The 22068-nt window shown below is 36.1% G+C and overlaps 1 protein-coding gene across 3 annotated transcripts; it reads left to right on the plus strand.

Moving 5' to 3' along the window:
* Nucleotides 1-6: 6 nt before the first annotated feature.
* On the plus strand, nt 7-21954 carry LOC114071246. Of its 3 annotated transcripts, none has more exons than XM_027909020.1 (12): nt 7-171; nt 375-451; nt 6866-6941; nt 10533-10664; nt 11483-11606; nt 13782-13842; nt 13945-13991; nt 14464-14539; nt 15464-15565; nt 16093-17016; nt 17851-17961; nt 19070-21954. In XM_027909020.1, the coding sequence occupies exons 2-12, from the start codon at nt 423-425 to the stop codon at nt 19380-19382; spliced, it is 1995 nt and encodes a 664-aa protein (XP_027764821.1). In that variant the 5' UTR covers nt 7-171; nt 375-422; the 3' UTR covers nt 19383-21954. The 3 variants fall into 3 exon arrangements, with proteins under 3 accessions (XP_027764821.1, XP_027764839.1, XP_027764830.1); XM_027909038.1 differs by lacking the exon at nt 375-451 and adding an exon at nt 9697-9881; XM_027909029.1 differs by lacking the exon at nt 375-451.
* The last annotated feature ends 114 nt before the right edge of the window (nt 21955-22068 follow it).

The raw sequence follows: 22068 nt of genomic DNA on the forward strand, positions 1-22068 counted from the left end.
TCTCGTTGAGACGAGTTCTAACTGGGAGCGCAAGGGCGGGACAGACCGCTCCGAGCCGCAGAAGCGGGACGGAAGGGGCTGCCAGGAGGATCCTCGTCCCTGCAGCGCTGCTGCCAGAGTTAGAAACCTGCCGCCTCTCCTCTCTTTCTTGTGATCTCCTGGAGAGGAGAGGTGAGTTGTCCTTCGCTCTTGTCGTACTTTAGCAGTGGAGAAATAGGCTAGCTTGCAAGGTGCAGAACTTGTTCAGGATGGCTTCAAGCCCCAGCTGAGTGCTGGGTTTACTTTACTCGAGTTTCAGCCCTGTGAAAAGGCCCACTGATGGAGAAAGAGATTAGCACCGTGTTAACTGCGCGGTTCTCTCTCCTTTGCTGCAGTGCCCACTTTCACGGCTGCCTCCTGCTCTGCCTGCTCCTGCTTTCAGCATGGTAAAGAAGAATACTATCCCTGATGGGTAAGTATCCTTCACACTAAGCAAGAGGCAGGAGCGGGCACAGCTCTGCCCACAGAGAAGGGGCACTGACTGCCCCAGGCGCTTTCTTGCCTCAAGCAACCTCATCACCTACAGCCAGGTAAGGTAGGTATCTTCTCCAAGACAGGAACAGCCCAGCCATTCATCCCCCAGGTGAGTATAATTCTCCAGCCTGTCTGAACACTTCTCCTTCGTCGGCCAAATACAGCCCCTTCTTCCTAATCTTCTTACCCCAAGTGTTTATTTACTGGGGAAATGGGAGAGTAGTCCATACTTTTGACTACTCAGACATGTGCTGACAGGTGTGGAGGAAGAGACGATAAGATGTGGGAGCAGGTGGCTGCATGCATAAGATCAGGGAATATGTTCATGAATCCAAGTCCAGAAACATCCTGCGTTTTTCTTTTTAAAAGACAACAAAAGTGTTATATCAGCAGAAATTATCATTAGAAAACCCCAAATGCACTATGCAGGCTTTCTGATCACTTGATTGGGAGAGCACGTGGGGACCGTAGAATGACCTCATTTAAAACAGATAGAGTTCTGTTCTCCAGCTCTAATCAAATAAACAGGAAGCCCAAGTTTAGAATTTCAACCCATGTGTTACTGCTGACATCAGTACAAACCTTCTGGGTAGGAGGGCATGCTGAGGTATAAAGGCACACAGTAATGGGACAATAACTTGCAGGTTGTACATTATTTGAGGAAAGATGGACGTTATCCTGGTTTCTGGGTAGGTGTTAAATAGGTTTATTAAGAACATTCTTAGGAGGAGCAATAAGGTAGAAAAAGCATGAGCTCCTGTAATATGGGTTGTCCTAAAAGCAATAAATAGAAACGAGATGAACAAAATTTAAAAAAAAACTTTAAAAATTTGAAGTTTTTTTAGTAGCTGACAAACTTAGGGATTAAAATCAGAATAAAAAGTAAGAAAAACTCTTTAATCCTGTCTTTCTCTGAAGGTTTCTATGAAATTTCATTTGAATTTTTGACAAAGTTGAGTAAAGTGCATTAGTTCTGCAAGCAGTGGTGGAGAAATCCAAAAAGAATTAACTGTCCTTGTTTTCTCCATACATGGAAATTATTACTAAAAGTTTGAGAATCAGGTGCTCATTTCTCCCTTCTTATCCCCCCTTACATTTGAACTGGAGTGGCTTTCAGGCTACGTGGATTTCTTAAGTGTGAAAGAAGCAGACCACTGTATTTTCAAATTCTGTGATTGAAAACTAAGACCTTTCAAGGGGAGAAACAGCTCTTGTCAAGTATTTGGGTATAAAGTTAGTATTACCATCTGACAAAGTGCCTGATACTGAAGCACTTTCAGCTTCTCCAGATACTTAGTTTTTTATACTACTAAGAAGTCAAGCTGCACATCCACAGTATCGGAGATTTGGCAGTAAAGAAATTTAAGGAATTGTCGGCCCCCCCATCTCACGCAGCAGGGTATTGATGCTATCCTTGTGCTGCCACAACATGTTGTTCTTGTCTGTGAATTTAGTAAACCAGGAACCCATAGCAGTGAACCTTGGAAGGAACTAAGGTGGTCCTGCACGTGCAATTTACTGGCCCCAAAAACAGTTGTTGGCAGAAATGAGACTGTGGTATGCTGTGGCGTGAGGACAAGTCCAGACGGTTCAGTCTGTGGAACTACAACCTCAGTCATATCACCTTGTTGTAACGGCAATAGATCTAACAGCGACTCTTCTGATTTAATGCTACTGCAAGAGAAACAGTGGAATAGATAGTGACACTACATGTAGCCATTTTTTAAGATTGTCTTTCTGTTCCTGCCTCAGTTCTTAAACACTTTTAATCCAAGTTTCATTATGCTAATTAAAGCAATACAATGAATTTGAGGTTTCAGTTAAGTTAGTAGGTAAGAAGAGTGCAACTATGGATCAAGCTCTGAGAAGCTTGGTCTGGTGGAAAGTGTCCCTGCCCTTGGCAGGAGGGTTGGAACAAGATGATCTTTAAGGCCCCTTCCAACCCAAACCATTCGATGATCCTGTGATAATGGAAAGTGCTTCTCTCTTTTCCTGGTAATGTGTTGGAGCAGAGCTGTGGTGTACAGTGTCCATTGCAGTCTCAAACCTAGAAAGTAATGCTGGTGAAGTAATTTTTAGCAAAGAGAGACATCAGTATAAAAGAGGGATCCAGGTGATCCCTTACACTGCTGTTTCCACCATGGAGTCAAGTTCTGGTTCTTCACAGTGTCTGAAATGGTTTTATTCTTCAGTGGTTGTAGACTATGATGTTTCAGTGGAGAACCAGACAGTAAAAGGAGGCCAAGTTGCATAACAAACAGTTAAAAAATACTGTGATGTTTTTACAGACTTATGCACTTCAGCATCCAAAATCCTGCTGTGGGTATAATTATATAAAATCAGATTCAGTTCTAAAAAGCATCTGCAGAATTGTCACCTTCTGGCATGTCACCCTTGAATGGTGTAAAAAAATACTGAGTGGAATCTTTTTGTTACAAGGACAAAGCTGAATTATTTTTGCCTATGCACCGTGAACATACTTCTTGAACCGAAATTTTCCTCTGCAAACCTAAAGCATCTGCATTTTTCATTTAGATGAGAATATTAACAACTGTGGCATAAAGGATTGTGTATGTTCCATGGTGGTTGGGAGAAAAGGGTTACCATAATGTGAGAGTTTATTAGTAAAAGTGCTTCATTTCATCAGTATTGATTCTGGTATGTGTAGAGGTATGGAAGCCACGTGGCAAATAAGGCTGTGTATATATCATACAGTGTCAGTAAACAAAAAAAAAAAAAAAAGAGGTTCCAAGTAGTAGTTTCTAAATGATCTTGCTACAGATGGCAGTAGTTCAGACTTGAATTTCTCTACAGTTACAATAATTATCCCTTTTGAGTGTTTGAGAATTCAGTTTCCCTGGTAAGTTCTGAACTTATAACTGCTTCTTAATCAGAGATGCTCATGAGAGGCTCAAGAATTGTAGAAACCCTTGAATTGTTAAGCATGGCTTCAGATAGTGTTCTCTGAACGTAGTTCTCCACCCATTGTAGCTTTTGAGTATTGTATATCTGTTCACACTGGTTTACTAACAGTGATTCACTCTAAGATGAAAATCATTCTGAATGGATGCCTTAAATTCAGTACTAGTTTCTCTTACTCTGGAAGAGTGGAACACATTATTGGCTGTAGAAAGACCAATGAGGTTCAACTGTTTGCTGTGAAGAACTTGTAGGGTATCTGTTGACAGTTTCCTGTGCTTTATATTTTTATATGACTCCATCACTGAGATCTGACAAACTAAAGACATGAAACTTTAAAATGATTTCCAATTCAGTGCTTCCATTGTATTGTAGCTATGACTTATTTAGGAACTGTCTTGTCTAGCTTGCCATTAAAAATATACATAGTATCTTTATGGGGAACATACTGTTTTTCTTTAAAAATCACAAGAAAATAAATGGCAAGGTATCTGTGTAAATGATTCAGTATGAATATCAGGAAAATATGTAATTATTCAACACAATTTTGAAATCTATTTGAAAAGTTTATTAATTTGATAAGAGCATCATCGGTAGTTAAAGTAAATGTTACTACAAATCAGTTCTAAAACATAGCAAATTATACTGGAAATTAAAGCTTCTGCATGACCTTAAAAGTAATGTTAAACTAAAATATGAAAAAAACTGTGTGTTCCACACCTGGCTCTACAAAAAGCTTTAACCAAAGCATGTAAAATATGCAGCTGTATGTAATCCATACTCAATCAGCTCCTTCATGGCCAGATTGTTTTTCATTCAGGTCTCTGTCAGCTCTTAGTCACTGGTACAGGAATGATGATGGTGTCAAGTCTGGTGATAACACCTTTGACTCCTGCCTTTCTTCTTTCCACCTATATTCAAGCAGGGCACAAACTGTGTGTCAGAATTCTCATTCATACATGTTAAAATGTTTAGTTATGTCCTTGCTCTTGTAATTCCTGTTTATGTCACTACCCGCTGCTCATCTCTGATAACTTCTGCCTTTTATCCAAACTTGTTCTGTAAGAGTTTTACTTTCTATAGTCTGGGTCACCTGTTCCTTTGTTGACAACAGAACAAACTTGAATTTATTTCCTTAGCTAATCTGTTTAATTTCAATCTGCTGGTTTTATTTTTAAGTAATTTTTAGTTCTGCAGCAGTATGCCAGAGTTTCCTTTTTAAATATTTTTGAAGATAACATGAAACACATACCCTTTATATTTTTGATGAAGAATGCCTCCTGCTCATTTTCTACGAGCGAGCTGTCAGCAGCTTTTCAGTTTCTTGCTCATTTTGCAGATTTTTTTCTGGTAGGATTTAAATGGCTTTAAATACAAATGAGTAAACGCCCAAGTTTATTAAGGTCTGACAACAAACTCTGTAATCCTGGGGCATTGTTCTTTCAATCCCCTAATATGAAAAAAGTTCAGAATTTTTACAAAGCCTTTTTTACACTGCTAATTAAGGAAATAAGATTTTAAAGCCCTTTTTTGATCATCTCTTATTCACTTTCTAGTGCTCCTATTTACGATAAGTATGGTTGGTTTCCATTCATACTTTTCCAAGAGAAAGCAGGTTAAAACAGCACTGAATTTCTGGTCTTAATTGATTCATATACAGTTTATATACCTTAAACAGGAATAAATGGAACATAGTCTGAGATTTTTTTTTTCATATTTTACAGCAAGTTTACAGCTACCAGACTCCAAAGTTTACAAGCTTGAAAATTCACTTAGGAAGACTTGTCAAGTTAGAACACTTCTATAATACATAATATGTTATTTGTAGGGGACTGGTTTTGTTCCCTAGTTGCAATTATGAGATACAAACTTCCTACAAACATTCAGAATTTAGTGAAAGGTTTTACTGCAAAGACCTCTCAGTGATTTCATCTCTAGCTCACCTTTACACCTTCTTACCTTGTATCTGCCTCCTACACAACAGCTGTTTGCAATATTCTCGTTGCCTTCCTAACAATGAGTTATTATTACTCCTTTATTACTTTGGTTTCCATTAAACTAAGCATCTGTATGCCTACACTGTGAGCCTTGATCTGTTCTTTACCTCATGAGGAAGATAAAAGAGATAAGGTAGTGCTAAAGACATGGATGTAGTAAATCATAAAATGTTTGTTTAAGCTTCCAGTCACCATGCTGTGGGTTTCCTTTGTTAATTCCAAGTATCTGTGGATGGTGATGTTACTATTTATATACTATGACAAATATAATTATGGATATTTCATTGAGAATTTTGCCAGCCAACTTCTAGTTTTTGTTCTGATAAGGGAATTGTGAACAAAGCAAAATAATCAGTGGTTGGAATATTTTAAAATTAGTATGCAATTTATTTAGTAAATTATGTGGGTTTATGGAAATCAGAAAGGAATTTAGAAATTGTTATGCTCCCTTTAAAGGGAGAGATTAATTCAAACATTAATTCTGAAAATTGTAAGTGAACAAACATCAGGGTTCAAGAATCTAGTGGAAATGTTTTGTATTGTAATAGTTGAGGTATTAGCTGAAAATGCAAAAAGGCTATGTAGATTTTAAGTCATTTAGCTGCATCATCTGAGGTCATAGAGATAATTTGCCCTTACATAAGAAGAAGAAACAGAAGTCCTAAATTTAGTGAGTTACCTCTTTAAAGGTAAAATTGATCTGCTGATTAACTTGTTTTCCTCTTCAGGTAATCCTTTTCATATTCTTTTAAAAAATGGAAATCTCTGAAATGTGATATATCAAGAGCTTTTTCAGTGCAGTGTAGAACTTGTGAATACCAGTTCTTTGTGAGTTTGGAATTAGTAGCGGTTTTGAGTGTTGTAAGAAACCTTCATCATAGTAGGTGATTTTTGGTAAGTTATGGTGTGATGGAATATTCTCTGTATTTTTCAAAGTGCCAAGAGAAAGTGCAGTCGAGAGTGTTTCTTTGAAAAATAAGCATATTACAAAGGAAACACATTTGCAAAATATAGATTTGTATTGTTAATGAAAGAAAACTTTGCATTTAATTGTCAGTCAAATGACTGATGCCTACATAGGATAACTTTACAAGATGTTTGATTCAGCAAAGTTGAAAAATTTCCACCAACTATAACACTACTTTTTACCTGTTGAACCTTACACATCTGCTTTGCTTTATATTGATGCTACATGTTGTAAATGCTATCCTGCCATTTTGAGGGGAGGAATTATTTGGAAGTTGAAGACGAAGAAAGGAAAAGAGTTTTCAAATGTCCCGGGGATACCCTGAAACCACTTCATGGAATAATTGCAGATTTGGAGACCTACTTATAATGTATAATAACAGCAACTTTTATGTGCTTTGTGCTACAGGTGTCTTCTGATGAATTGTGTAACTTGAAAATATTTAAAAATATTTTTTTTTTCATTACAGATGGAGGAGTTTGACACCAGTTGGACAACCTATACCAGGAACAAGATTTATTGCGTTCAAAGTACCTTTAAAAGGGGTATGTATAAGAATCAACTATAGATTGTCCATACTAGATAAACTGCAAAAGTAATGAAAAATAAGATGAATGTTCATGCAAACTTTAAAGGAACATTTTTGAAAAATAATTTATTCAGATTCATCTCTTTCAGTAATCCGCTAGTTGCTTTTAAAAAAAATTTAAAAAAAAAATTTTTTTAATACTTGCTGTTACTGTGTTTTTTTATCTTTTAAAAATCAACAAGTCTCTAAATCAATCAGCACAATTCATTTGATCACTAATAAGTGGCCTGAATTCAGGATCTTCTATAACATCTTTTTATGTCTGTTGTAAGAAATCACATGGAAGGGGTTATGATACAAGTAACAATCTAGGCATTGTAAGCCAGAATACAATTTTATGGAAATCAAGCAGTTGTTAAAGGATACCAGCCACTGCAGAACTTCTAAAATAATAGATTGAGATTGCCAATTTCATAAGCAAAAAGCTTTAGCAATCTGGAGGAATGTAGTATATTTTAAAAAGAAGTCTTCATATTAATGAAGACTTTATTAATGTGTTAGTACTTCCTTGCTAACATGAAGTGCCATTTTAATCTACTAAATACGCTGAGTCAGATCTTTAAACTCTCTGATTATAAAAAATGTGGAGGCTGACTTGTTTTGACTCTTCAGTACTTTCGTGCCCATGGGTCTTTGGAGGCATAGGGCAAATTTGTCCTATTTGCCCTTCTGTATAAATTGACACAAGTGCTCTAGAAATTAACTCTAACAGGTCCCTGCTTTAGATACAGAGGAAGTAAAAGTTTCTAATTGCTTTTCAAGTTCGGTGCTTTGACATAACCTTAGCAGTTAAGAGTATTCATACACAAAAATTTGGGTTCTTTGTCTGTATTTGTACACATTATATTTTCAGTCACCATTCAGTTCACTTTATCAGCAGTGACTGAAGTGGAATGCTTGCAGGACTTGCTTCCTGCACCTTCTTTTACAGCTTTAGTATTGTGGTTTGGTTCCTTTGACACCACAGATCTCATACTTTAAATTGGTCTTGTTCTTCATGATACAGATGGATTGTACAGTAGTCGTGTGTCTTTCTACCAAGATCGCCAGTGAACACATCAAGTTGTGAATATCAAATCCAGAGATTTAGAATTGGCTTCTTTACTGCTGGGTTTTTTGAGAGAGGATTTTTTGCATCATCAGCTCCTGTAATTCCACTTGATCTCTGCAATTTTTGCACAGATTCACTGTTCTAGGCAAGATTTGTTCAATGCATATATTTCCAGTTCCTGTCACTCCAGCTTTCAAAGGAAGATATGTTATTGCTCACTTTACTCTTTGCCTGTAGTTCCACTGATAGTCTGGAAGGAGCTACACTAGAGATCATAAAAAGAGCGACATTATCAGAGTGTTCATAAGAATATATCACAAGTAGGCACTTACGTCAGTGTGTTACTCCCAGTCCTACCGATCTCACGGGGCATAGATCTCTGTTCTGTGAAGCTGTCTTTGAACTTGGCCAGATATAAATTCTGATTCCCAAGAATGCAAAATCTGTAATATTTCTGTCCTTTCCGTTTGTTCTGTCTCAACTATGCAAGACAGAGAAATGACAAGTCTGACAGCAACCACGTGCTTGAAACTCATGGAGTTTATGGCAGAATACACATAAAATGTGTAGCTGGCTAAACTGGGATGTGTTTGCAGAGGGTAGTGGTCAGTAAATCTGTCTGAAAATGCTGAAGACCTGATTGGTCATCATCTGTCAGGAGTCCTGTTGTTTATTAAGCTGCTGGTACAGACCTCTTAAATATGCAACAGTTTTCTTATTTGCTACTGATTAAAAACCTGATGATTGGTGATTTTACCCAAAGGGAGAAAACATATTTTCAGAATTTGAAGACTTAAGGGTTATTGTCTTAGCAGAAGATGTGCTGTTAGTAAAGACTTCAAGATCATGTGTTTACTTCAAAGGATTTTCTGTCCCATCTTTCAGATCACCTTTATAATGCTAACAGTAACATTGTAGTGTAGTAAGAACCGGGAAAGTTCTTTCCCATGCCATTAGAAGGATTTTTACAATTGATACAGATTTCTCTGATTCTCAAAGTCCAATTAAACACCTCAACTACTGAATATTCTGCAGAAGTTTTTCAAAAAATTCCAAAGAGCCTTTCAAAACATAGTATTTCATGACACATTTGACTGTTTACTTTATCAAACAATATGTTTGGAAAACCTTATGTTTGTAAATTACATTCCTCCTCAGTTTGTGTGGCTTTACATAGTAAAATGTCTTTAATGTTCTATCGCAGACCTTTTGCAGATTCCCCTTTTGTCACCTCAAGTTTAAGTTTGGTTTCAGATTCTACTAAAAGTCACTGCTGAATAGTGGCAAAACAACTGAGTTGTGTTCATTTTGTTTAAACTTCTACAACCTCCATTGTTTTTTCAGCAGTGCATAGGTGTCTGAAATACATAGGACCAAATACTGTATTATGTGCTTTCTACCCTACTCCTCTTAGCTTAAGCTTCCTAACCTCATACAAGTTTTGACAGGACTGCCCTGCTGTTTCTTCTTTGTTTTCCTGTCTCTGTTTCCAGACTCGAGACAAGTGCTTGCTAGCATTTTAGATTATAATCTGTACAGTCAAAACAAAAAATGGTTAGTTACCCTGTAGCATCTGTGGGTCTAAGAAGTATGTGGTCTGTGGCTGCCTTCCTTTCCATTAGTTCTGAGTCCAGTCTGCTTGAATTTCTTGTTGACAAAGGAACTGACAGGTGGCTGAGGCTGCTGCATCTTTTGCCACTGTCCTTATTGGTTCTGGCTGAGCCTGTGTCAAAAGGCTCTCACAATGGACAAGTGCACTGTTCACAGAAAATCCAGTCTTGAGTATATGAGGCATTTTCACACCTTAAGTGAAGAACACATTTCCAAAAACACAGCTGCAATAGGGTGAGTAAACATTTTTCTCACTGTTTCTATCAAATGAGTTATTCATTATCCACCAACACACAGCGTTCTTAGTCACAGTATTTTAGTCATACTCAATATTTCCCAGTGCTGAATGACATGCAAGTACACTCTGTCAAAATATGAAGTAGGGATAAAAATGTCTGCACAACATTTGTGGGAAGAAAGTTAAAACTTTTAGAAATGAGATCTTGTATCACAACTTTTAATGTTTTATGTGAAATATGCTGTTAATTTTGAGTTACTGTGCAGGACAAAGTTTTTTTTGGGAAATTGACTGTGGTGCTTTGCTTTTAACTGATGCTTAGTTACATAAAAATCAGTATATATATGATGTATTTTGCAGAATTTTTGTGTCTATGAACTTAATGCTTATTTTAATAATGTTTGTTAACATCATACAAATGGAAACACAGTTTCTCGCATATTCATCTGAATAGAAATACTTAAAAAATCTTTGCTTTCTTTTTAACTGGTTTCTTTAATCTATATAATACACGGATGTGGTTCTGATAGTTAAACAGTCCCTTTCAAATACTGATGTTTCCTAGTACTAATTAAACAGCTGAATATTACAACTTTCTTTTTATTAGAATGTAAAAAGAAAATATTTATTTTCCATTTACTTTGTAGGCAATTAACCAGAGGCTTACCCCAACCCAGAAATTTACACCAAAAGATTTAATTGCTGCAATGAAAGCCCTAAATGTGGAGCTTGGATTAATTATTGATTTGACATATACCACACGATACTATGAAGTTAAGGTAATAAAAGCTGCAGCTTTTGTTTTGAAGTGTTTACACATTTGCTTACCTTGAATTGAAATAGACAAGTATGCCATCTAAACTAATTTCGTGTCTCCAATAGAAAAGAAATGTTTTATCACAAAGGACATAACTGCTTTTCCCAGCTAGTTGCATTTGTGGCTTATTTGTATTATGGTAACGCTGAGTTTTGAGTAAGGACTTCAGTGCCAAGCGCTACAGAAAAGGTGCAGAAGAGTTACACTCTGTGTCCTGAAGACATTCTCCTTTATTCCTAGGGTCTTTTACTGATCCTCTGTGGAATCCACTAAGAAGGCGTACATTTTTAAACTACTTTATCAGTTTCAAAATTTTTACCAGTATAGTCCAAACAGCTGCGGTTAATCAGCCTCCTGAAAAGGAGAATAAGTGGCAGTGTTATAACTGAATGCTAGTCTTTGAATGTACAGGGGTTCTAGGCATTTAGGGGGTGAATATATGATTGTGGGTGGGAGGGACAGATACTGCTAATAATTGTAAACTGGGTTAGAATGGAATTACAGGAATCTGCTCTCTTTAGTTTATGTGCTGCCTTGTTAGCAGGGATAAATAAATCTTCTGTAAGAACTGTTCTTTGCTTGAGGTCAACTATAATGTAGAAATGTCAGTGGTAGTTTCTGAGGCCACATCTCTATAGAATTGTGTCAAGTTTGCTTTCCGTTTCTATTCAAGGTTTGAACTACTGGTTTACATTGGGATTATGTTACATAGGTCTTATCGTTTTTCGTTGATACAAGACTTGAATGCTTTTAACCATTTTTTTTTCTTTTTGTTGCTAGGATTTACCTAAAAGTGTACAGTATAAGAAACTTTATACTGTTGGACTTGAAGTCCCTGATAATGCTACTATTCTACAGTTCAAAAAATGGGTCAGGAAATTCCTATGGGAAAATGCAGGAAATGGTAAATATCAACATCCTATGCTATAAAAAACCTCAACATTTTATTTTGGTGCTAACTCTATCATTTATTAATTTCAATAGATATTTATGAAACTGGGGACTTCAGACTTTCCATAGCATTTCCCACTTTATTATCATAATAAGATCCATTATGTGAACCAGTACCTATCTTTTATGCAATCACAACATGTCTTTTTCAAAAATGACTGGGAACTTAAATGCCCTTCCGAGAAGTGTTGTTTGTATTGTGTGTCAAAGTAACTGCAACGAGGCCTTCCTGACCCAAATTGCCTCCCACCAGCTGAGTGCTGTAGCTGCCAGCCCTTGATGGATGTTTTAAATGACACCAGGGCTCTCTGATGGCACTGGGCACTGACACATGAGAGCAGCTTAAGTCCATTTAGTCTGATGTGGTGGTTTCTTGATTTATGAGTCCATTATTGCCCTCATATCTGAACAATTCCTGAAAATCTTTTTACAGACACAATGTTTCCACACTGTGGCTCTGCTGCTGTTTCAGTGTTTATGCAATAGGGCAGTTCTGGCTGAGAGTGTATAAGTTGCTTTTTGTGAAAACAAATTTTGCCACGGTGTGTTTGCAGCTTTTAACCTCTCACTTCTTTTGGTAGTGATTCTTTGTTGGCAGATTTTACCTGTGTGTTTATCCAATATTGGTGGATCATTCTTTCAAGCTTTTTCATGCTATTTGCTGTGGTAACTTTTGCATTTTCTGTGAGAAAGTAGAGATATTAACTGCTTTCTTAAACAGCACTGGTGTAAATTTCAGGTATGAGAACCTGAGTTAGAAGTAATGGGAAAATTGAAAGGTATAAGAAGCAGCCTTTGTCCTTGCACAGAATAAGTTCTTCCTTTGCTCTTTTTTGGCTTAAGGAAATTCCTTGGTAGTTGTTAGTTTTCCGTTGGTTTTAATCTAGTGATTTTTGTGTGTGCGTGACAAAGAATAGTCTGTATTTGAATCTGATATTGACAGAATCAATTCCTAATTTGTTACTGGACACTGACCCTGCACTTACAAGTAGGAGCATTTTGGCAGAGCTTGTGTAACTTTTGAGTTGGGAGAACGTTCATATTTATGGTAACTTACTCCTCATAATTTGGCCTCTGTTTTAGAATACCCCTAAAATACCTCAGGATTCTTCTTACAAAGACTTTTTGAGAAGCTGGGTTACTTTAGTGTTTGAATTGTTAGGACATCAACTTACAGTGAACTTATATGGCAGTGTGACTGCTCTGATTTGTGGCAAACAGTTATATTTTATCTCATTCAAAAATTTATCTAAGTCCTGCTTCAAAGACCCTCTGTCAGTACTGTCTCTGTCAAAACTTAGTTTTTCTGATGATGAAAGTTTTTCTTCTAAAATCTACCCTAAAACTCTCAATTAGTTAATATGCATTTATTCTTTCGCCAGCTTTGCTCTTCAAGTGTCGTTCTCCATTCCCATTATTACATTCAGTATCTCAGATTTGTTTTTAGAGACTAAGACGACAAGCTTCCTTCTGTGACCGTCATAGTAGTCCTTTCTATACATATTTGAATTGATTTTATTTTCATTATATTTGGATATGATTATAAATAGTCTGGATGAGGTTTTACCAGTGCCTTGCACGATTGTATTAGTGTTTTCCTGTTTCTGTTGGAAATACCTCATTTGAAACACCCTAGTAATAGTAAGTTATTCTGCTTTTTAGCTTTTAGTTGATTAGTATAATCTTTTCAAAAAAGACAAGATTTCTTTAGAGATTACTGGTTCTCCTTTTCTCCATACATTTCATACTCCAAGGCATCTCATACTTCCAGGTGCTTTATGTATAAGTTAAGTTCTTCAGTTTTATGTTTGCTTGTTTAGAATTGCTTTCAAACCCGTATTTTTCTCCTGTTACTGCAGTTATGGCTGAGGCCAAGTGCTTTACCTGTCATCACTCCTCTTTCTTTTTTCCTACATTCTGCAGAGTCAATCTCAGTTTTCACAGGTTTGGAAATAGTGAGCTAAGTGCTGCTAGAGATTCAGCCTGAAGTCTGTACCTGTCTGTTGTTTTACAGGTGTGACAGTATAATTTTGTAAATAGCAAGCATTATTTATCATTACTTTGCTAGAAAAGTAGAGATTTTTTGGTTTGTATTTAACTATAAAAACTCTGTTTTCCTTTTTGATAGAGAAGCTCATTGGTGTTCACTGCACTAATGGAATTAATAGGACTGGCTACCTTATATGTAGGTAAGGTTGTATAAAAAGAGAAATCGTTGTGCACAAAAAATAGCATCCTTTTATTATTCTGTAATCCCTTTGGGACAATAATATAGTCATATTTTCCGTCAGATACCTCATAGACGTTGAAGGCTGGGATCCAGAGGCAGCAATCCAAGGTATTTATACAGTTTGAACTAAGGCACATGTCAGGTTGTGCTTCACAATTACTACAATTTGTGAGTTGTTACTCACAAATACTACAATTCTCTTTTAGTATCTTTTCAGTAATTTCATGTCCTGGCTTACATACAATATTTTTTCTGACTTGATTCTACTCCAGGCAAGACTTGAGCATTAGCAAGTTGACAGCACAGGAGGAGTATGTTTTAGCTGCTTTAATTCTTTTTTTTTTTTCTTTCTTTTCACTTGAACGAGTTTTTAGTCATAGTTTGCTAAAAACAAAAGTTGCTTTTAAGTTTTTTTTAAGTTGTTTTAAAAAAATGCTGCAATGATGCCAGCTTGCTAAATTATTAAATACAAGTTAGGATTGTTTCAAATTCAGCATCTCATGGTGAACAGCAACTTGCCTTTTGCATTTCTGTGGCTCAGTTTGAGCAAATTTCATTAGATTGTACTTTCTTTCTTTAGCTTTTGGTGATGCCAGAGGTCATCGCATGGATGGTCTGGTGTATCTCACAGACCTCAGGACACAACCAATGCGAAGGTAAACCCTTTTAATGGTGTGCTTCAAATTGTATTTCTCCTGGTATTTTTAAAAGTTCACTTCCAGTCATAAGTCAGAATTCCCTGTTAAACCTTTAATATGCAACTACACATAGATCATAAAATATTATGTGTAGTTGTATGTGTATTGTCATATGAATAACATGAAGTGCAGTGTACTTTATTCATCTTTTGATCTGACAACTACTATTGAGCATTTCTGTGCTTTTATCATACTGTGACAGGTGTACTAAGTCTGTATTCTCTCATTACAAGCTGAAAGGAGCCATTGCAGAGATATCTTTATAAACTCGATGATCTGCCTGCTGTTTTTGGCATTGTTGAACCAGATATTTAAAATATAGAGGAAAAAAAAGAACGGTTTAAAGAAAAAAGTATGAAAAAGGGGAAGATTGTTCCTGTCTCCTCCATTCGTAGTAGTTTATCATGTTTAAGAATTTTATGCTTATCTCCTAGGAATAGCTAACCTTTCTGTCTTCCCAAGGTATTTATGCCAGTGATACCTTATAGCAGTAAATTGATTTTAAAATGAATACCTGGCTGGTTTACGTCTTTTTAGCTGAACTGAATGCCCTTTGTTTTAATCCTATCATTGTTTCATAGTCTTTGCAGGATTAAGTTGGTCCCATATCAGATTTTTAATAGGTATGGTGCTTATCTCACATCCTTTAGGATGTTCTAAATCTATGAAGCTCAGGTATTCTCTTTGATTTTCCTGCAGCTCTTCCCCAAATAAATTTATAAGATTAAAATTTGCTAAGTTATGAATGTTTTTAAGTTTTACTGAACATAAAATTTCTGTCATTCTGAACTGAAGAATTTTATGTGGTGTTTTTTTTTTTTTACTATGTCAATCGTATGTTTTAGAAAAGGAAGCTTATGAGAAATGTTTTTTTCTTCTTAGTAACCTCGGAATGGATGTATGGGATGCAGATGAAGATATTATTCCCCCACCACATGCAATGGAAGGACCTGTAGAACGGTTCCCAAATGAAGATTTTCAGGGGTAATAGGGTGAAACATGGAAGTAAAACCCCAGCCCTCCCCTCAAAGGGAAATATAATTGTTTCTTACTGAGAATACTACAGATACTCAAAAGAGATTTTATTAATATAACCTGCTTGTGTAAAATATATTTACAGAATTTGACAAAACTGTGGCAAGATAAGAGAAAGAAAGGGAGTGTATGCTGTTAGAAGTCTGTAATTAGTTCACTTATGAAAAATTAGTTTTATTTTTTCTGTCCTTTATTATTCTACAATAATCTGTAGTTATTTTTAATTAATTTTGAATTACTGGTTTTGCCTGTTTGACAAGCAGTATAGAATTAGAATTGGAATGTTTGTCACAGCTTCTGCTCTGACATTGAAGGTTTTATAATCTTCCTTACAGTTTGGATTCTTAGTGGTTTTGATACCTGCCTATTTGCAATGTCTTTCATATAAATTCTTGGTTAAAAAGGAATTGTTTTCATTAATGATTTGTAGCACTTTTAAGTATGATGTTCTGTTTAAGACAAAAACTTCTTTACAGGTCTGGGAAAAGATTACGAATTTATGACGACCACTCTCACAATGATTTGCAAGGACAGATACAGTTGAGAGATTTTGACTTCATTAACAAGGGGCCTGGACAAAGACGAAGACCATTTCATGACCACCAAACTCAGGATGAATTGAGAGCATCAATGCAGATGAGAAACTGGGACTACAATCGGGGACCAGAACAGAGACAAAGACCCTTTAGTGATCACCAGTTTTATGATGATTATCAAGAAGACACACAGCTGAAGGACATAGACTACAGTAACAAGGGCCCTGGACAAAGTTTGAGACCTTTTCATGGACACCAGTTTTGTGATGATTTACAGGCAGAGAGGCAGTCGAGGGACGTTGACTTTAACAGGGGCCGTGGACAAAGGCACAGATCTTTTCCTGATAATCCATCTCCTAATGATTTGCAGGAAGACAGGCAGTCAAAGGATTTTGATTTCAGTAGCAGGGGCCATGGCCAGAGACGAAAACTGTTCCATGAGCACCAATCTCGTGATGAATTTCAGACTCAGATGCAGTTACAAGAGTTAGATCCTGTCAGCAGAGGTCCTGGCCAAAGACTAAGATCGTTCCATGACTATGAGTCACACGATGACTTAAAGCCACAGATGCAATTGGGAGATTTTGAATTTGTTAAAAGGGGTTGTGGGCAGAGGTTGAGACCTTTCAACGATCACCAGGCTCGCAGTGACTTACAAACAGAGATGCAGCTGAAAGATTATGATAATAAAGGCCCTGGACAAAGGCGCAGACCTTTTCATGACCATCAGCCTTATGATGGCTCGCAGGAACAGACTCAGTTAAAAGATTTTGATCATGTTAATAAAGGGCACGGACAAAGGCCAAGACCTTTTCACGATCATCCAGGTCATGATGACTTGCCACGTGAATGGTGTTCAGACAGGTAAAGCATCCTTGAGCTGAAAATCAGAACCAGAGAATCCTAAGACCAGAATTAGAGAATAATAGTCTAAACCTCAGCAGTTTGAAATTAAATTTCAGATTAAATATTTTTAAAAATAAATTATTTATAAATCACTTAATCATCCTTTTAAAAGAATATATAAATGATCAGTTTATTAACTCTTTTTGTTTTGACTTATGGAAGGGTTTGATATAAATTGCAATCTTGTGTCTTTAAAAGCCAGTGTTTCCTAAATTAGGTTTGCTTCTTTGAAGTTTGCTTCCTTTACCTTTTTAGTCAGCTTGGGACAAAACTCTTTGTCCTGCTTTGTTTTGTATAGAAACTTATACTTAAAAAGCAATTCTCAAAACAGAATAGAATAAGAAATTTTATTTATGCCCTCAGCTAAACAGAGAGAAACAGCAATGCTACAAGGAAGTTTGACTTGCATTTGTTTACTCCATGAGTTAATTTGTTAGAAATCACTTCAGAACTTGCATCATATTTTCACAAATACATATATCACTTCCTAGCAAACCTGTTGTATTCTGACATATTTCAAACTATTTTTAATATTTCAGAATGTATTTCAGATATTTGTTGGACTAGTAAAGTTTGAGTTAATTTCTTCCATTGTACAGCTAAAACAGAGGATGTCATTACAATGAAGCCTACCATTTTAAGGTGTGAAATTAATACAGTCATTATAGTTTTTATTTTAAGTCAATTTTATTAAAAGTAAAAATATCTTTGTTTAGTTTGATAGGGTTTTTTTTCAAAATCTTACAATTGTTTGCAGTCTTCTTAACCTGCAGTTCTCTTGGTTATTTGCAGAAATCAGGCATTTTCTTCCCATGAAAATATACCAGAACCTCATTTCTCCTCATCTCCTTCACTTCACAGAGATTATGGGATGGACAATGATGACTTTAACAGAAATTACAGGTAAATATCAGATATTCTACGTTGTCTTCTGACTTACCTTTCTACTGTAATTTCCCAGATAGAAAATGCAAATCACCTGCACAGCATAAAAATCTATGTTAATATATTTGCTTAAGTGCAGTTTAAGCCATTGGAACTGAACACTGAGCAAATAACGTGACTGATTTGTGGGCCACTGATACTGAGTTGTGAGAGTGATTATTGTGCAAATGCCATGATAAGCACAGTTCAAGCTAATGCACTACAAAACATGAAGAGCCAGTATTAGCAAGCAAAAAAGCAAAATATAGATGCTATATTGAAATCTTAACTGCTGCTTACAACAAGCTAATGAGTTTTACTGTGAGGGATGGTAGACACTCAAACAGGTTGCCCAGAGCAGCTGAGAAATCCACATCCTTTATCATAGTAAGGATGGACGTAGCCCCTGCACAAATTCATCTAATGAGACTTACTTTGGGTGACCCAAGGTTCTTCTAGAGACCCTTTCCAGTCTAAGTAAATTTATGGTTCAGTGAGGGAGAAAATTTTAAAATTTTAAAGTTTGTTTTGAATTCGCTTTATACACCACTTATTTTACAGAGTAAGGAAGGCACTTGAGCGTCAATAGAATTTAAAACAAAGAAATATATTTTGTATATGCATTTTTAGATTCTTCCACAAGTATTTTGTAGGAGAGTATTCTATTGCAGAAGAATTGATAATTAAAATCTTATGCATATTATTGCCTGTTAAGACTATGTACTAGAGAGCTGTTATTATATATTATTCACAGAAATGAAAACATGGGCTTAGGAACAAAAATGGCCCTGAGGTAAAAATTCCCTCAGTAAAGAGGTAATTTTAATTAGAAACAGCTCATGAAACAAAACACCTACTAGTAGAATTATTTACTATAAAGAGCTCTAATTTGAATCACTAGAATTGAAAAGTTATTATAAAAAAGTTTGCAACATCCGTAGGATTTTAATTTTAGGGGGTAAAAACAAGAATGAGGGTTTAAATTGTTCTTTCAGCATTACATGTTTATTTCTGGTGGTAGCCAATAGCAATAAATCAACTGTTTCATTTCTAAGAATTTCACAGTTCACATTTGTTCTTCTTGCAGTAATCGACCACACTGTCCTGAAGACAATAGGAGAATGCATCCCTCAGAGGAATTTAGTAGAGGAAAAAATAGATTTGCACCATACTCTTCACAAACAATGCACCCATCTTCATCTATACACCAAGAAGATAGTTTAATAAACTATGAAAGAAAACCTTTTCACGGTGAAGCTCCCAGAAAGATGGAACAGAGTAAAAGATTACCAGTTTTAACAGTTGATTACAATTATGGTCTGCCACTAGATTGTGGACCTGAAGAGGAAGAGAGATCACATTATGATTTACCGCCACGAGACCACTACAGCTGGAACTGAATAAGAAAGGCAGTGTTTGCTCAGCTTACTCAGGCTTACTTATGCCCATTTTCCTTTGTATGTGGACCATTTTTTTCTAAAAACAAATTAGTTAAATGCAAATTTCAGTAGTAGAGAACTGGTCGCTATTGTGAGATTAGCTTCTACTGATGTTTGGTTCTTTAAATTTATTAAGGTGTATTTGTTAAGTGTAGCTGGAGGCAAGGTCTCAGTACACATGGAATTAAAGTAGTCCTTCCTTTTAGTGAAATTGGAACCCTGTACCTTAAAACAAACAACTTTCTCAGTGATTGTAGTTGTCTTTTGTTTTGCAGTTTCAAAATGTATGTGATTTCCAGGTGCGAAGTCATTATAAAACACTGCATTATCAGGTAGAGTAACACTGAAATGATAGAAAAAATACTAAGAAATGAACAAAGCAATGTTCAGTTCCTCCTTTAATTTGAAAATAGCAGTTTAAATTATTGCTAACAGTTGCTGCAGCATTGCAGTTGAATTGCGTATTTTGTGTACCATCAGCTGAACTGACCTAGTTGCACTCTTTTTCACAGCAGAATTTTCCCAGATTGCTAAGAACACAAAAGTAAATGGAGTTTGAATACTTTAAATGTCAGTCTTGCTGTTCAGTAATCTGAATATTCCATCCCATTTTTTCCTGCTCCCATAGGGTATCTGTGTTTCAGAATAGCCCACTGCAGGTAAATTTCACCAATTTCTCAGCAACAAATCCATGTAAGGTGGGTCGTGGATCATGAACTCACCTGTCTCGACTGGCCAAGGCCACTGGTGCCTATGTACTTACACCTCCTTGTTTGTCAGTCAGACCTGTCTTACTCTCCAGGTCTGTTTTTCACTAGTTTCTTCTTACAGCACAGTAGAGCAACATAATCAGATTAGAAGAATAACTTCTTCAGGTGAGCTCCTTTTAAGAATCATGTGTTGAACAGTCTCCTCTGAACTGCCTCTTCAGTGGGTCTCACAGAGGTAATGCAACAAACAGTAAGTAATGCACGGTGTCACCAACAGCTCCTATTGTGGGTAAAGAAATCGGTTCATAGGATGGAAACCAGTATTACTATAATACTTAAGTAAATTAAAAAATTTTCATTTTTGTTATTATTAGATTTTAATGAATTGCTGTTTTAAAAGACATCACAATAAGTAAGGATAAAGGCAGACCATTATATTAAAATAGTTAAAATGAAAGCAAGGCAGTTAAGTCGTTCAGTTAAGACACTGAAAAGCAGGAAAGCTGCAAAGCATCAAGCAAGAGGGTGTAGGTATACATTGGAAAACTGCAAAAAACCCCTGTATTCATAGCCAGAACACACAAAGCTTTTTTGTCTTTTAGCAGCAGTGTAAACCCCACATTTCTGAATTCATGGTTCTGTACTAAAAAAGAACTAGATTTGAAATGTGTGAAATATCTTGCAACTCCTGTTGTTTTGTAACAGCAAAAAGTTCTCCAAGTCAGAGGAATCTGTGGATAGAAATTCAAACTGCAAATGCTTCATTGCCTGTGCAACTGGTAGAACAACTTTGGCTTTGTTCATTGTACAAAGTAAATAGTTTTCTCGTTTTCACAGCAGCTAGTCAATTGTATTTCCCATTAAGTCTCTGATGGTGAGCTTCATTCATGTGGTCTCAGGAATGAAGCTCTGTCTATATAAACTTGTGGAACTGAGCACTAAATGTTAAGAACAGGCATTTGTTTCTTCACTTGCCTTTTTTTTTTTTTTTCTTAATGAGGGATGAGATGAGAATCTTTATCTAGGCTTCTTTAATTGGAGGCAAGGAAGATCTGCAACATGGGCTACTATATTGCTACATCCTTTAAAAAAATCAACAAAAAACCCACCCTTCCTAGTGCTCCCCAGCAGGGCCCTAAGAATTACAGACTGATACTGCAAGCATTTGGAGGGTTTTTTTATACTATGTATAGAGTATTCATAAAGTTAATAAAGAGCAGCAAATATTTGCCCTTCATATTTTTGTTTTGGAGTTTTTTATTTAGGATTGAAGTGACCCTCCAGTCAATCCTTTGTTACTTGAGACTGGAGAGATGAAAAAGCTGATGCACTGGAAAGCTCAGGGCAAGAAGAGCAAGCTGTGGCATAAGGAGGTAGGATCAGCATTAGCTATTACCAGCTCCATCAGTTCCTGCAGGACCCTTTGAGAGTTGAGATGCCAACAGTCTGATGGTATTATTCCTGTTATCTGACGAAATAAGTGTCACTTTCACACCTATGTTGGATTTCTCTTTTCAAAGAACATTAATAGACACGTTTCCACAAATGGTTCTGGGATGACTATGAAAACAGACATAGTTTTATTTATATATTTATTTATGTATTTATTTAGAATTTAGGATAAGGTTTCCCATCCTATTGTCCCTAATGGAATTAGGCAGAACTAAGCCCACATAATACATTATAAACTCCAACTGACATTTATCTCAAATTCCACAGCTGATTCATCACTCTATATTCACATCTGTAGTATTTAACTGCTAATTGAATCCACATGGTGGAGAATGAAATTAAATGAAATAAAATATTTTCTTGTTTTGTAACTGAGTATTGTATTACAGTGGCAACCATAAAAAAAAACCCACAACACTTTCATTTATTTCACAGTTCTACAAAAAGGTCATAAAATCTTGGTCTTTTTTTTGTGTATGTTCTCA

Source organism: Empidonax traillii, unplaced genomic scaffold (assembly GCF_003031625.1).
Source record: "Empidonax traillii isolate 1590-97213 ecotype Southwest subspecies unplaced genomic scaffold, ASM303162v1 scaffold27:size3997909, whole genome shotgun sequence".
NCBI classification, from domain to species: domain Eukaryota; kingdom Metazoa; phylum Chordata; class Aves; order Passeriformes; family Tyrannidae; genus Empidonax; species Empidonax traillii.

Excerpts from the sequence above, each read along its gene's own strand:
- LOC114071246 (XM_027909020.1), top strand. The coding sequence starts at position 423 with ATGGTAAAGAAGAATACTATCCCTGATGG. Across the intron at positions 452-6,865 it reads AAGAATACTATCCCTGATGG|ATGGAGGAGTTTGACACCAG; the intron begins GTAAGTATCCTT and ends TTTTCATTACAG. Across the intron at positions 17,962-19,069 it reads GACTTTAACAGAAATTACAG|TAATCGACCACACTGTCCTG; the intron begins GTAAATATCAGA and ends TTCTTCTTGCAG.